The sequence below is a fragment of the Miniopterus schreibersii genome (assembly GCF_964146895.1).
Source record: "Miniopterus schreibersii genome assembly, chromosome: 14".
Lineage (NCBI taxonomy): Eukaryota > Metazoa > Chordata > Mammalia > Chiroptera > Miniopteridae > Miniopterus > Miniopterus schreibersii.
Window position 1 is genome coordinate 3,688,078 of NC_138114.1, and position 15,216 is coordinate 3,703,293.

Sequence of the window (15,216 nt, forward strand, 5' to 3'; positions counted from 1 at the left end):
GCGCCCCCCCCCCCCCCCCCCCCCCCCCGTCACAACCGAGCACAGACCTCCATGCTGGAAACTCACTCACCCCTGCCTTCTCCCCACGGTGCACTGTCCGCTGGGCTCCCCTCTTCTGTGTGCACATTCATTGGCAGGCACGCTCCGCATGTATATATTTGCATGCACACTAAGCACAGTTGTACACACACTGTGCCTGTGATTTCTTTCAAATCAGTGGTCTAACTTTTTCCCAGAGCTGTGTGGCTCAGACAGGGTATCAGAAAATAAAAAGCAAGAAGGTCTCAGACAAGCTTGGTCTCTCTCTGTGGATGCCGCAGCAGGAGAGAAACTGCAGGCCTGCCCTCTGATGCCCACAGCAGTTTCTCTTCCTCCCTTTCCTCTCTTCCCCACCTTGTGACTCTCTTTTCTGAAGCTCCCATCTCAAACTGTGGGGGGCAGAGTGGAGGAGGGACAAAGACCAGGCTTGCCCTCATCCCACTACCCAGTGAGCTGCTGTTACCAGAAGCAGCTCCCACCCAGCCTGTGGGCACCAGCTGCTCGCTGGCTCTTAGGTCTCCCAGGGGAGGCAGATGGGGGGTGGCTGGCCTTCACCTTTAAGCGCATCTTTCCTATACCCCCCCCCCCTTTCCCTGAGACAGCATCAAGCATCAGGCAGGTGCCCAGGTCCAGAGAAAGAGCCTGCGTCTCCAGGTACAGCCTAGCCTGGGGCTCCTCTCCTCCCCTTCCTTCCTCGTTCACACTGTTCACGCTGCTGGATCCTTTCCAGCTTGGAAGAACAGGTATCGATAGGGCTGGAGTTGGGGATGGATGGGATGGGGCCTGGGGGAAGGCAGGGAATGGTATGGAGGAGGGATGGGGTGTTACGAGATGCTGGCCTCCGGGGCCAGGCCCCAGCAGGGAGGCTAGGCTGTGCTACATGACACAGGACAGAGGAGGGGGTAATGTGAAGAAAAGAACAAAGGTCCCTCCTTGACTTCTTCCACTTGACAGTTTTGCGATCTTAGGCAAGTTACCAAACGCTTCTGTGATGTAGGGACTACTTTTACCCTGCACGTTGTATGTATCAGGCCCAAGGCATGAGGCAGGATTGCTGACCGCTGGGAAATTACTCACACCCAGGTCTGCACTTAGTCCTCTGGGCCCAGCTCAGGTCAGAGCCCCATGGGAGGGCCAGAGAGCAGCTAACCCAGTTGCCTTCCCCAAGCCTCAGTTTCCCCAACCAGGAGCCAGGAGCCAGGAGCCAGGCTGAGCTTTGTCTATCTCCAGACAACCCAGGGCCTAAGGTCTCTTCTGGGGTAAGGCTTCTGAAGGTATCCTGGCCCAAGACCATACTGGCAGGAGTCCTGAGGGTCCTGGGCCCCCTCCCAGAACACGCTGTTTCAGGGTTTTGGGCTGAACACACTGAGCACACTGCCCCTCCCTGTTCCTCTGTCCCCATGTCCCAGCAGCTGAGCAAATGGCATCTTCTCTCCTCCCTGCCCCCTGCCATTCCAGCGCAAAGGGCACAGGAGCCTGGCGGGCTGGCTGGCAGCTGGAGTTTTCCATACTGCTGTCAGGTTTTCCAGAGCACAGATGAGCCAGGAGAGCCAGGAATAGGCCCTGGGCCCCCAGAGGGTCTGCAGGGTGTGAGCCTGGCCCAGACCGGCTTTCAGACCCTGAGTCTGGGCATTGGGAGGCACCTGTGGCCACTGGGAGCCCATTATCTGGCATGAGTCTCGTGGGAATTAGCCCAGGTTCCAATGTGGCCTGAGTCCACTCCCTGTGTGACCTTGGGAAAGTCACTTAACCTCTCGGAACCTTGGTACCTGCTGAGGCGGCAGCCTCTCACCATCTGGGGGATGATGTCGTGAGGGGCCTGGAGCTGGGCTCAGCCGTGCCCAGAGCTGCTGCTATTATGATGATCCTTTTTGTTGTTGTTGATCCTCAGCGAACGGTATTTTTTCCATTGATTTTTTTTAGAGAAAGTGGAAGGGGGCGAGGGAGAAAGAGGGAAAGAGAGACACACATTGATGTGACAGACACACATTGATCAGCTGCCTCCTGAATGGGCCCTGATGGGGCCAGTGATTGAACCTGCAACTGAGGCACATGTCCTTGACGGGGAAGAGAACCCTCCGCCCTTTGCTGTGTGGGCTGACCCCTAACCACTGAGCCACGCCAGCCAGAGCATGATGATCATTTTCACGGCTGCACAATCTTGGGCCAGCTACTGGTCTCCTGAGTTGAAGCTCTGTCCAGGCCAGCTGGAAGCTCAGCTTGTTCCTAAGGACCATTAGGGCTCCACACTGGATAAGGTACATTTCCTTAAGGGCAGCAATAACCCAAGTCCCAAAGTCCCTGCCCAAGGGAGCTCAGCTATGGTCTTCTGGGCAAGGGGGTGGGTGCAGCTGGGGAGTGAGTGTGCATCCTGGCTCTTCAGAGGGCAGAGGGAGCAAGGAGAGGAGAGCAGGAGGGCCAGAGCATTATCACTGACCCGGCCAGTCCCCAGTCCTGCCCCGGGGGTGCTGGGTGCTGGACACCCCTCCCCAGGGGCTATATTAGCTGTGTGAGTCACGGTGGACCGCCTGGGAGGCCTGGGCGGGCGGGCACAGTGTAGGGTTACAGTCCATTTATGGGCGAAGCAGAGGGCAGATATCAGTGTCGATGGCATTTGTTCCCAGCTATTCTTAGGAGCCTCTCAGGAGTGCCACACAGCCCGGCCGACAGCAAGGGACAGAGCAGGCAAGGCTGGGGGCCGGGGGCAGAGGCAGAGGCCTGGGCTGGGGACACAGGGTGTGTGAGGGCCCTCTCACTCCACTCCTCTCTTCTTGTCCACAGAGGCCGCCCCTGTCAGCACCAGCATGTCTTACAGCGTGACCCTGACTGGGCCTGGGCCCTGGGGCTTCCGTCTGCAGGGGGGCAAGGACTTCAACATGCCCCTCACTATCTCCCGGGTGAGTGCAATGCCTGTGGCCTGGTGCCATAGGGGTTTGCATGTCAGAGGAGGGTGTGTATGTCCATCTGTCTGTTTCCTCAAGGCTCTTGAAAAGCAGAGCACACCCCATCCCCATTTGGAGGCTGGGATTGGACCCAACTGGTTGTTGCCGGCCACAGGCCCCTGGTCTCGGCCATAGCTGTTTGCCCAGCCGAACTGGCCGGCCTGTGAAATGTGAAATGTCATTGGAAGTGGTGGGTGTTTAAAGTTGAGAAGGAAATGTCAAGTTTTCAGGGCTGGTGGCAAGGGAACAGAGTGTAGAGCTTTCTCAGCCCTTCCTCGGCACAGTGGGCTCAGGGTGTCCCCAAGCCTGGAGGATCTCCTTGGAAGTAGGCAACTGTTTTGGGGAGAGAGCACTCCTAGCACTGAGAGGGCAGGTAACAGGAGGGTGGATAGGTAGATGGACCGACTGCTGACATGGGCTGTCAGGGCTCAGAGCTGGATTCGGCCCGTTACTGGGCTCCAGCACCTGCTCCGTCCCAGATCCAAGATAATAGTCCCTTCTCCTGCCTTCCTGGGCCTGCCAGGGACCTTACACTGGCTGGCTTCATGCTGCTGGGCCTTCCTCCCTCACTTGCCTGAGCCCCAGCCAATTCACCGGGGCTGCTTTACCTGCCAGGCTCACAGCTTATTCCCATGCTTGCCTGGGAAAATGACCATGCCCTGCGGTGTCTGCGACCAGGGAGCAGCACTGTCCGATGGGATGTCACAGAATACCGGAGACTGAGTAACACTACTGACTGCTGGGGACACTGAAACCCAGAGGGCAGAGACGCTAGATCTGCTGAGAGAACTTTGTTTTAACCACTGCCATGGCCTGGAACCCACACCAGGGCCTAGAACACGGTAGGTGCTCAGGCAGCATTTGTCAAGTAAAGGGACTATCTGACAAATCGGGCAGAGCTGGGGCTGAAGGGCCGAGGCCCGGGGGACTGCGAGGTGTGTGAGAGCATAAGCCAGCCCTGCCTGACAGGCCAAGGCTGAGGCAGCCCCGGCAGTGCTGCTGTGCGCTCGAGGGGCAGGCTGAGGCCCAGGCTGTCACTGGGGGGTGATGGGTGGGCAGGAACATCTTGGTTGCTGCCCGGAGAAGATCGTTTTTTCTCTGGGTAGCAGAGACTTGCCCGGGGGCTGGACGGGGGCAGGGAAGCACTGAAGTGAATATCCAGAAAAGGCCTGAAAGTTGCTTGGCAGAGGTGGCAGGAAGCCAGTACCCACACTGGAGGTGCAGTCCTGGCTGTGGAACCTGATGTGGGCACTTGGAGGGACCCCAAGGAGAAGCCCCACTGGGGTGCTATGGTAACAGCCACAGAGGCTGCATTTCTCTAGATGGGGTGCTGGCCTGGCTCCAGCGCAGAGAGGAGGCTGCAGCCCTCTGTCTTCCTGGAGAGCTGGCCACTCCAACCTGAGCCTGCACCCTCCAGACCCACGGGCCTGGGGATCACAGGCTGCTGTACTAAAAGGGCAGAGACTTGCACACCCTACCTCATTATATGATGACACACGGGCATCTGAGCCCAAGTGGAAACCCCCAGGACCCTGCACACTCCCCACCCCCCTGGTTGCAGTTCTATGTGAGGTGGCTGTCCACTCTCACTCTCACAGGTCCACTGGCCACCCACACCCGGTACTGAGCCCAGCTCTGCCCCCGCTCCACAATCCTCAAGGCCTCCCTCTGGTGCTCCCTGTCCCATTCCTGTGGGTGGAAATTATCCTGACACCCAGGATAGCCAATGACCTCACCCAGGACCTATGTGCCACCCGGCCTGGCCAGCCCAGGGCTTAATTGAAGCACAGAGACCTTAAGCTAGATAGCAGGAAGAGTGTCCTCACTGGAGGGAGGGGGTATACTGGGAAGTACTGGAGCCAATGACTAGGGGGATTTTTAAAAATAGAACCTGCAGCTCAGGCAAGGCATCAGGGAGTGGGCACATGGCCTCTTTGCTTCCTACAGGGACGCACCCCAATCACTGCAGCCATGGAGCAAGCTGGGCACTGGGGACTCCCCAGGGCTTGAAGTCTCTTGGTGAACTGCTCTGGTGGCCGCTGATAGCCTAGAGTGGGCAGACTGTGGCGTCCCAGGCTCCATGTTGCAGGCCAGGCCTGAGACCCTGAGCCCTGACCCCACAACCAGGGCTGTGGCTTCTCCAGGCCCTGTGATACCAGGAATTTCTCTCCCAAAGGGATGCAGGACCAGAGACCCTACTCCCACTCCAGCCGTGGTTCACTTCTCACAGGGGCAGTAGGTGCCTGGCAACTAGCAGCACATTGCAGAGAGAGGATTCGCAGAGGCAGGGCTGCCCATTCTCAGCAGGGTCTGGCACCACCCCTCCCCTGAGATCACCTGCACTGCAATCCAGAGGAGTGGTCAGCCAGGCAGGGCTTCAGAGCCAGGCAAACAGGCTTGAGTTTGCACAGGAGCTCCCGTGGCAGTCCCTAGCCCCCTAGCCTACCCCTTCACCCCTCTGACTAGGGGCCAGTAGAGAAGTATTGGGTGGGGCCTGTCACCTGTCAGAGTCAGGAGCCGGCTGCAGCTCCTCCTATAAAAGGTAGCCGCCAGCCACCTGCAAGCTGAGTGATAACTCTGTCTCCACCCCATCCTGCCCACAGGCCCCACAGCAGCTCCCTTGGGGCAGCAGCCCCTCAAGGCCTCCTTTCCACGGGTCTCAGCCTGAGGACGCACAGAGAGGGTGTTCAGGAGGGAGACTCAGAGGGTGGAGGGGAAATGCCTTTATTTATCCTGGACAGGTGCGGCGGGGCCTGCAACGTGAGCCGCCCGCTCCTCCACCCCCCCCCAGCCAGTTCTCCAGGACCTGGGGAGGGGGAGGAGCAGCGACAAAGGCCCACCCCACCCCAGGCCTTGCAGCCGCTGCGCGTCAGGGGCCCTCAGCTTTACCGAAGCGGCGTGCGCTTTTGTTAGGCTCTGCTGCTCACAGCTGTGTCACCTCAGAAAAGTCAGCTCACCCGCTCAGCCTCAGTTTTCCCATCTGTAAAATAAAGCTAGTGCCTCTGGGAGAGGCTGTTTAACCTGCACTTGTGAAAGTCCTGGTACCTGCTGCTTCTCAGGGATTGGTTGTGAGGATGGGTGGGGGCTTAGCCTGGGGGGCGGGGGCTGTCTCTGCTTCACTCACCAGCGGGAAGGCTGGCGGGGGACCAGCCCTGAGGACCAGTTCCTTCAAGTTTTCAGTTCCGGTATTTGTCAGACTCTCCCAGCTAAAACGGGGACCCAGAGGACAGAGAGTCCCCAGGGAGGGGAAAGCCAAGACTATTCTGGGGCAACTGTGTCTGCAATTCCTGGAATTCAGGGGCTGCTGGAGATATTTCTTGGGCAGCACCTCAAAGTGCTGACAGGTCATGCTGTTTATAGCCACTAAGGTCAGCCAGCCTCTGGAGGGCTCCTGGGGGGCTGCCAGGCCGCCACTCCCAACACAGAACGAATGGGAGAGCAAGCTGACAGGCCCACAGCTGGGAACGTGTTCTTAGAGGTCTCCCAGCCAGGCCCTCCCCTGGCAGGCGTCCCTTCCCTGCTGTTCAGAGCTGTCCCTGACCCTGGGATGGCCCTGAAGGAAGTGGGCATGAGGCTGGCTGGGTCCCAGGGACAGAACCTCTAAGGCCCTGGGCGAAGACACAGGACAGGGGCCGCTTCCTGGGGTGCCCCCAGGCTCCTAGGATGAAAGGTGTGTGGGACACCAGGATGGAGGAGGCTCCTGAGTAAGGTCCCCTGGGCCCTGCTGGACAGCCCTTCAGCCTGGGAGATGTCTCCCCAGTTCCCTGAGGCTCTGTCCCTCTACAGTCCCCTCTCATCCAGGGTGGTCTACCATTGAAAAGGCCCCTTGGAACCGGCTCCACCTTTACCCAGGAACCATCTTAAGAGGCATGAAGGGACTTTGCCATGTCCCAGTGCTCCCTAGGGCCCACCAGGAGTGATGTTCCCACAGGAGCATTCTACAGGTGACATCCAGGACATGGCCAGAACTGTGGTCCTGGACAAGAGGAGGAGAGACTTGGAAGGCCAGGGAATGGTATGGGTGTGGTCAGTTGGAAAGGAAACCAGTGACCCCTGGCTTTGGGCACAGGGAGGTCATTGTTGTGTGTGCAGTGGTAGGGGCCAGAGCCAGAGTGCTGGGTGTGGGAGGGATGGGAGACAGCAGAGGTGAGACCTGCTGGGCACTTCTCGAAGAAGCCAGAGGTGAAGAAGGGGAGGGGACATAACAGGAGCCGCTGGAGCAGGTACAGCCAGGGAAGGAGAGTCTCTTTTTTTAAGACTTTTCTTAGAGCAGTTTTAGGTTCACAGCAATGTTGAGGGGAAGATACAGAGATTTTCAATATGCTCCCTGCCCCTCTGTATGCGCAGCCTCCCCCACTATCAAATCCCCGTCAGATGGTGCATCTGTTAAACTGATGGACCTACACTCACACATCATTGTCACTCAGAGCCCAGAGCTGACATTAGGGTCGCTTTTTTTTTTTTTTTTTTAAGAGGGGTTTTATTTTATTTTATATTTTTATTTTTTAAAGGAAGAGAGAGGGAGAGAGAGAGAGAGAACCACCAATGATGTGAGAGTCATTGATCAGCTGCCTCTTGCTGGGGACCGAGCCCACAACTGATCAAGCCAGCAACCAGTGCATGTGCCCTGACTGGGAACTGAACCTCAATCTCCTGGATCCTAGGTCGATGCTCAACCGCTGAGCACACCAGCCAGGCAGGCTCACTCTTGTTGTACATTCTGTGGGTTTGGACAAACGTATAATGACATGTATCCACCATTATAATATCACAGTGTTTCCCCTGCCCTAGCAATGCTCTGTGCAAGGAGAGCCTTTTTGAGCACAGATAAGACTCTGCCTTGCTTATTGGCCAGGGTGGGGTTGGAAGTGGGGCCACAGAGAGACAGAAGTTTCCAGTGAGAGGGTGGGGATGGAGCAAAGCCCCGGGGGAGTCCAGATGGGACTCCAGCAGAGCTTGGCAGGGCAGTAATTTAATCGCACAATGGTAAATGCACTTAGGGCTCCACGGGAAATCCCCTGGGGTGGTCCGCCTGGAAGGGTGGGGAGGAGATGCTGGAAGTTACACCATCCACAGCATCCACTAACTGCCCTTGTCCCCCATCACCCACCCGCCTTACTTGGACAAATCTAGAGGGGAAGGCGGTCATCTGGTTTTGAGCACTGGGAGAGATGGCTGGGAACTTCTGTAGGGAGCCCAGCTGCCCTCCCGGCTGCCAGCCCCCTGGGAACTGGGGAAACAGGAACCAATGGCATGAATGCACCTGAGCCCTGGCCTGCATCTTGCTGCCCCAGGACCTGGACAGAACTTCTCGGGATCCCCTCCAGCTGATGCTGAGGCCCCTCTGGGGACAGCATGCTGGCTCATGCACCCTACCCTGCCAGCTCTGGGTCTTGTTTCCCTTGGAGCCAGAACTGTAGCCTCCCAGCCTCAGCCCCTCTGGCATCTCCAAGGGGAAGGAGCTGGGGCAGCACCTGTGCCTCCTCAGTGGGGAGCTTCCTTGAAACTTTCTCAGCACTGTGCCCTCCTTTCACAATATCCTCTTTAATAGTGTGATACTCGCAGCAATCGTGGGAGAAAGGTGTTTCTTTCCACACAGACAGAGCATGGAGGCTGGCACGGCAACCTCAGGTCTGCCTCCAACCAAAGTCCATGCTCTTCCCTTTGCTTCCTCCCCGACAGGCACCTGCAGGTGGCCGGGCCACAGCTGCTCCCTGGCACCTATTATCCCTGTGCCCCTCTGGGGTGCCTTAAGACCATGGCTCAGCCAGGTAAAAGGACTCCTGGTGGCAATGTTGGACCCCAGATACTTTGAGCCCATCCTAGGGAACCTTTGAGATGAGACCTTGGGCTTAGAGCTCTGCCCAGGGCTGGTTTTCCAGCCGACAAGTGGCTGGTGACTAGAGAAGGCTGAGAGTGAAGTGGGAATGAAACAACTACTACAGAGTCCTTCAAATGCCTAAAAGGGGAAAGACTAAAGAAAAAACCTCCAAGGATTTAGCTGCTTTAGGCCTTTCCTTGAATGAGGAAAGCAGACATGGATAGAGTCCGGCAAGAGATCCATGGGTGCGTTATGCTTGGACCGCACCCTTCACACGCAGGGCTTGTGCAGGGCCAACCTCTCCTATAGTGGGGGGGAGAGGATATGGTGACCCCTGGGCCCAGTTGCAGATCCCTGCCTCCATCCTGCCGCCTCTAAGGAAAGCTGGACAGAGCTAGAAGAGCACCTCCCTGCAAGACGACGGCAGCCCAGGGTTCTTGGATCCTGCTCAGGGTGGCCAAAGGCCAAGCCAGCTGTGCCCTGATGGGCATTCACAGGTGCAGGGATAGAGGCACCAGGGCAGGCAGGCAGGAGCCAGCTCTGTGTTTCCCTCAGAGAAGTCTGGCAACTGACCAGACCTCAGTGAGGCTGAACTCTACCCTGGGAGCAAGGATCACCCCAGTGGGTACCTGAGGACAAGGGGGAGCAAGGCAGGGCCAGGCAAGGGGAAGGTAGGAGACACAGCAGGCAAGTGTGGTGTGAGCTAGCCTGTGCCTAGAGGCAGCTCCAAATGCAGGACGTTCCAGATTCCCCAACCCCTAACCCCCTGCCCCCCTGCCGGAGCTGACCTGGCCCAGCTTCTTTTGGGTGTCGTCCAGTGTCCTTGACTACACTGACATCCATGATATCTGGACATGACTCTGGTCTTGCCTGGCAATTATCACTTCTGTGAGCAGCAGGCCTGCCATGCTGTGTGAGGTTTGTGCTGATAGTCCCCACCGCTCACCTGGGAGCTCCCTGCTGCAGGGGACGGCCCCTTCTCTGTAGTTCATTAGAAGCATCTGGGGAGCCCTGATGTGGGGGAGCCCTGGTGTGGGAAACCTTGGTGTGGGGAGCCCTGGTGTGGGGGAGCACTGGCGTGGGGGCTCTGGTGTGGGAGTCGGCTGGGGGAGCCCTGTGGGCAGCCCCCCAGGAGGGCTGCGGCACCCTCCGCATCCGGAATGGAAGCACACTGGGTCTGCTCCTTCCTCTGAGGTGCTTCGAAACGAAGCTGATTGCTGGATGGAGGGGGATGGCCACGGGCGCAGCTCGTGGATGGAATGTCGCCGTAGAACCCCGGTGGTGGGTATTTGGGTGTTCAGTGTAAAATTCTTTCCACTTTGTGTACATCTGACGATGTCTATAATAAAACGCTGGGGAGAGCACAAGCAGGAAGGGAAAGGCAGGTGTAGGGAAAGGATAGGCCCGGAGGCAGCCCACTTGCCCTCAGGAGCCCCTTCTTAGCCTACAAAGTGTTTTGTCTTTCTTAGTTGTTGCTTTTCACCCACTGCTGAACCCCTTAAATCGAAGAAAACAATATTCTCCTGTCGTTAGTAGAGGGTCCCTGTGGCCTTGGAACTGGGGAGAAGGGTGATGCACGTTTTGAGAAGGCTGAGTAGTTAGTCCTCAGACGCCTGGTGGGAGCTGGGGGAGAGGCTGGACTCTGCAAACAGGCGATGTGTGGCTACCTGGCAAACAAGGTTTCTCTCCTGCCCTCATCTGTTTCAGCAGATTCAGGGAGTGGGGAGGCTGCTCTGGGCGACACTCTTATTGTTCTCACTGGTCATCACACTCGGTTCCCAGGCCACCCTGTAGAGCACATCTGGGAACAGGTTGGAGGTTGGTGACAGCAAGGGCTCTGGTTTAGAGGGGAGTTTCCAGGGCCTGGCCAAAGGCCCTCTCAGGCTTGACACCCAAGGCAAGGGACTGTCCCCAGGTCCTCTCTAGGCTCCTTCTAGGATGGTTCTGAGACCTTGGCCAGATCTTATGCCAGTATCAGGAGCTGGCCTTGTCCCTGGGGTACAGCCAGGAAGGTGACTCGATGTGTCCAGAGAAGCCTGGAAGACTGGCTGGTGGGCAGCTGGGGAGGAAAAGCCAAGGGCTTTCTGCAGAGGCTCCTCTTCCCTGTGGGGCTTTGAAGGGCAGGGCCTGCATGGCCTTCCACACTATGTTGTGTGGGTCAGCTCACAGTCATCCTACCATTGCCCGGCATTCTACACGGCGTCACAGGGTAGAGCAGAGTCAGAGACATTTAGTGAGATATCTTCAGAGATGGGGCTTCATCACATTCCGTGGGATGTCATAGGAGCAGGCCGTCAGGCTACTTTAGGTGATGTCACCAGGAATTCCAGAATTCTGCATTTCATGTGATACCATTGCTGGCGGGGTCTCCACAGCATCCAGGACGCAATTACCAGGAGCCAGGCTTGCAGAACCTGGCATTGCGCATGACATTGGGAGTGGAATCTGAGCCATCATGGCATCCCAAGCTCCTGGGGGTGTGGCCTTCCTGACATAGCATGGGGTGTTCAGAGTGGAGCGTGCCTGGCATTCTGCGTGATCACACTGGGGGAGGGGCCCCAGCCTCTAACGTTCTGTGATGTCATTAGGGTGCAGGATTTGGGAACTAGGCCCTACATGTGCACTTCCCCTCCTGGAAGGATGGAACCAACCTCAGAGCATGGTCCAGCCTTGCTCACTTCGGCAGGGTTGACAGCACCCAGCCGGCTGCTGCACCCTTGCCATGGTAGTACTAGGCACTCACACTAGAATGCTTTGTGAGGGGCATTTGTCCTACCTGCTGATCTGGCAGCATCTCTGTGGTGGTGCTGAGTCTTAGTTCCTGCCTATCACCTCCTTCCTGGGGCCTGGAAAGTGCTTCATGAATTTTCAGGGTACAAATGTTACAGTGAGCAAACTGGTGAAACCCACAGCACCCAAAGCTCCACGGCTTAGCCCAGCGAGTTCATGTCCCACTCAAGCAGCATCCGACGCAGTGCTCTTTGGTCGTTCTCCAAGTTGCGACTCCAGGATCCAGGCCCCTCCTGTTAGTGGCTCGGCTGTCCTCCCCTGGGTCCTCGCCTCCAGGCAGCCCACAAGAAGAGAGGTGAAGGATGGCAAGGACGGCTGCTCAGGACAGCCCGGGAGGGGCGTGCGCCGCCTCATCCCACTCCACCAGCCTGAGCTAGCCTTACCGCCACACAGATACAGGGCACTAGGAAAGGTGGTGGCTGTGTGCCAGCGGGAGGGGTGTGGCTCGGTGAGCAGCCAGTGCTCACCACGGTGAGAGACAAAAGGGCAGGCCTCTTCCCTGAGGACTGGCCCATCCTCAGCCCCACCCTCCTTATGCTCATCCCCCCTTCTGCACTCCTCTCAGATCACACCGGGCAGCAAGGCAGCCCAGTCCCAGCTCAGCCAGGGTGACCTCGTGGTAGCCATTGACGGCGTCAACACAGACACCATGACCCACCTGGAGGCCCAGAACAAGATCAAGTCGGCCAGCTACAACCTGAGCCTCACACTGCAGAAGTAGGTGGCAGCTCCAGAGCAGGGGGGAAGCAGGGTGTGGCATCAGGTGCCTGCTATTCAGTGGCAGATGTGTGGGCTCAGCCCTGTGCTACCAGGCCTCGCAGGGCAATGAGGACAGCCCTGGACCAGAGAAAGGATCAGGCCCTAGTCACTGTCAAGCACCGGCCACATCTGTGCTCCCCTAGACAGACCAGACTGGGAGGGTGGGTCGGGGGCTGCCTGTGTGTGGGCCGTCAGGCCTAGAAGCCAGGCTCTTCCCTGCTTTCTCTCTGCCCAGGCAGCCTCCCATTTCCTTGCAGAGGCCAGTGGCTGCAAAGTGCCCAAGGGTCATGACTTCTCCATCCTGGTTAGACCCAGTGATTTCCTGGAGACACCCAGCCTACTTGGTGGGTGTGGGCCTCGGGCTCTCTGACAGGCTCCCCAGCACTGCGTTGCTCTCCCCTGGCCAGTCTTGCCCAGTCGGGAGCTCCTGGCCCCAGACATGACTTTCTTCACTTGGTCTCATTTCTGGTTTCTCCAGGTCGAAGCGACCCATTCCCATCTCCACGGCAGCACCCCCGATCCAGTCTCCACTGCCAGTGATCCCCCACCAGAAGGTAGGTGCTGACTGTGGGAGCAGACTCCACTCTCAGACTCAGTCCTGGGTGCAGCCCCATGGCGAGGGGTCAGCCCTGGCCCACCGCTGCCTGCTGTCACTGACCCTGGGAAGTAGGCAGGCCTTGGGGAGAGGTGTTCTGAGTGAGGAGTGTCCGCCGGGTGCCACCTGCCAGAATCTCGTGGCTGGACTGACACGATAGCCGCTTAGGCAGCAGTGTTCTCCGAAGGGGGAGCATCCTCTCAGCTGAGTGGGACAGTGTCCAGAAGGTCCTGACCCTCATCTTCCTGCAGCACAGAGGGGAGGGGACAGTGGCATGAGAGCTGGAGGTCCTAGCTTCAGACGGTCACCCCAGGAGATGCTCCTAGGCATAGAGGGGCCTGCTGGCCCTTGGGGTTTCTCCTAGGCTTTCGTCCTCGGATTTCATTCTTCCTCCCAGCTGCATACCCATAGCCCAATCAGAAATGTTGGTGGGGACCAAGGCAGGCACAGGAGAGAAGGTGGAGCCCTGGCACAGACTTCGCCGCATGCCCCAGGCTCCCTCCCAGCTTCCTCTAAGCAGCTCAACCCTGTGAGTCCAAGGCATGGGAGGCCCACCCCACCACTCCTGCAAGGGCCTGCTCCCCACCCCTCCCTGCACAACCTTGTACTGACCCCCGTCTCCTCGGTGAGGCAGAGTGGGCACGGGTCAGGGAGACGGGAGAACAGGGGCTGATGAAGCTGGAGTGGGTGACAGGCTGGGGAGCCAGGCAGAAGGCTACTCAGGGGGAGTTGCAGAGGTGAACCAAAGGAACCAAATGTCAGCCCACTACTTCCTCAGTTGCCCCTTCTGCACCTCCACTCTGCCTATCCACTACCAGCTGGGGTCCCCCTCATTGGCCATGGGGGCATTTTTGCGGGGTCAGTAGAACAGGAGGCTGGGCTGCACCCACCAGGGGCCCTTACTCAGGGGAAGGGGAAGCAGATGTGGAGTAGAGTTGGGTCCCCCCGGTCCCTGATGCCCACAGGGCCTCGTTCCAGCCCTTTCCTCTAGCCCTGTAGGCAGGCTGGCTTGGCTTGGCTCTCCGGGAGGCTTTGCCTTTTGTCCAGGTGGGTGCCAGCCCTGGAACCAGGAGCTTTGTGCCTCCCCTGCTCTTCGGGACGCACCCTTCTCTTCCGGGGCCCTGCCTGGCCCTCTTGAGCGCAGTGCAGCAGGCGCAGGCTGTGGGCCCTCACACTAACACCTCTGTTTCAGGTCCACACAGAAGCACCGGGATGCGTGTGGCCTCTAACTGCTCTCTCCTCTCTCCCCTGCATGGCGGCTACCCTGTGCCAGGACCCTGCTCTGGACACGAACAGCAGCCTGGTGGCGCCCAGCCCCAACCCCGAGGCGAGGGCCGGCCCGGGCACCCCAGAGGTCAGGCAGACCTTTAGCTCCTCCTTCTCCCAGACCTCCGCCTTCTCCTCCCACGTGGAGGCCTCTGACCCCGGCCCTCCACAGGGCAGCCCAGGGGCCAAGACCAACCCGGAGGGAGCCCTGGACTCACTCAGCCCGAAAGTGCCACTGGGCTCGAGCCAGCCAAGGCAGTATAACAACCCCATTGGCCTGTACTCGGCAGAGACCCTGAGGGAGATGGCTCAGATGTATCAGATGAGCCTCCGAGGGAAGGCCTCAGGTGCTGGACTCCCAGGAGGGTAGGTAATGGGCGCACAGCTCTCCGCTGGTGGTCTGGGGCCACCTGGGTCCTCGGTGCTCAGTAGAGGCCTGGCCAACCCCAACCCCAGGAAGCAGGGCGGGCTGAGAGCCGTGAAGCAACTCTCCTGCTGACATTTGCCATGAGCCAGGCGATGGCATCGCTGCCCCGCACAGCTACCCTGGGATGGCATGTCAGATTTCGCAGAGGGGAAAACTGAGGCTTGGAGAAGTTAAGTTGAGGTCCAGCTGTCCAGCTATTAAGTGGCTGAGTTGGGCCTGAATGCGAGAGACTTTGATTCTCAAAACTGTCACACCAGGCCACTCCCAGGACAGGACAAAGCCTGCTGCCTCTAAGAGCTCTGGGGCAAGGGGACAGGCTTGTCCTCGCCCTCTGGAAGCCCTGAGGCAGGAGCAGGAAGAACTGGAGGGGCGGAAAGCCCATTCTCTAAGCCTAGATTGGTCTGGGAAGGTTGCCTGGAGGGCGAAGCACCTCAGCTGGGCTCAGGGACTGGCACCGGAGTGAAGGGAGTGGCTTGCAGGACATACCCTGCCGGGGTGGGGCAGCAAGGAGCAGGACCCCAGGGAGAAAGGGGCTGTGCAGAACAGCGGCCCGCCCTGCCTGCTGAGGTCCAGCTGG

The 15,216-nt window shown here is 58.6% G+C and overlaps 1 protein-coding gene across 11 annotated transcripts in view; it reads left to right on the forward strand.

The window, feature by feature from the left end:
* Positions 1-2,420: 2,420 nt before the first annotated feature.
* LDB3 (LIM domain binding 3) overlaps positions 2,421-15,216 on the forward strand; it is a 64,242-nt gene continuing 51,446 nt past the window's right edge. For 4 of the 11 annotated variants that reach the window (XM_081158501.1, XM_081158502.1, XM_081158505.1 and 1 more), the window contains exons 1-4: positions 2,646-2,724; positions 2,821-2,936; positions 12,158-12,309; positions 12,830-12,905. In XM_081158501.1, coding sequence (XP_081014627.1) covers positions 2,844-2,936; positions 12,158-12,309; positions 12,830-12,905 — 321 coding nt within the window. In that variant the 5' untranslated portion in view covers positions 2,646-2,724; positions 2,821-2,843. Of the gene's footprint in view, positions 2,725-2,820; positions 2,937-12,157; positions 12,310-12,829; positions 12,906-14,219; positions 14,579-15,216 lie in introns of all 11 variants that reach the window. The other 7 variants (XM_081158496.1, XM_081158499.1, XM_081158504.1 and 4 more) reach the window with 5 other exon arrangements.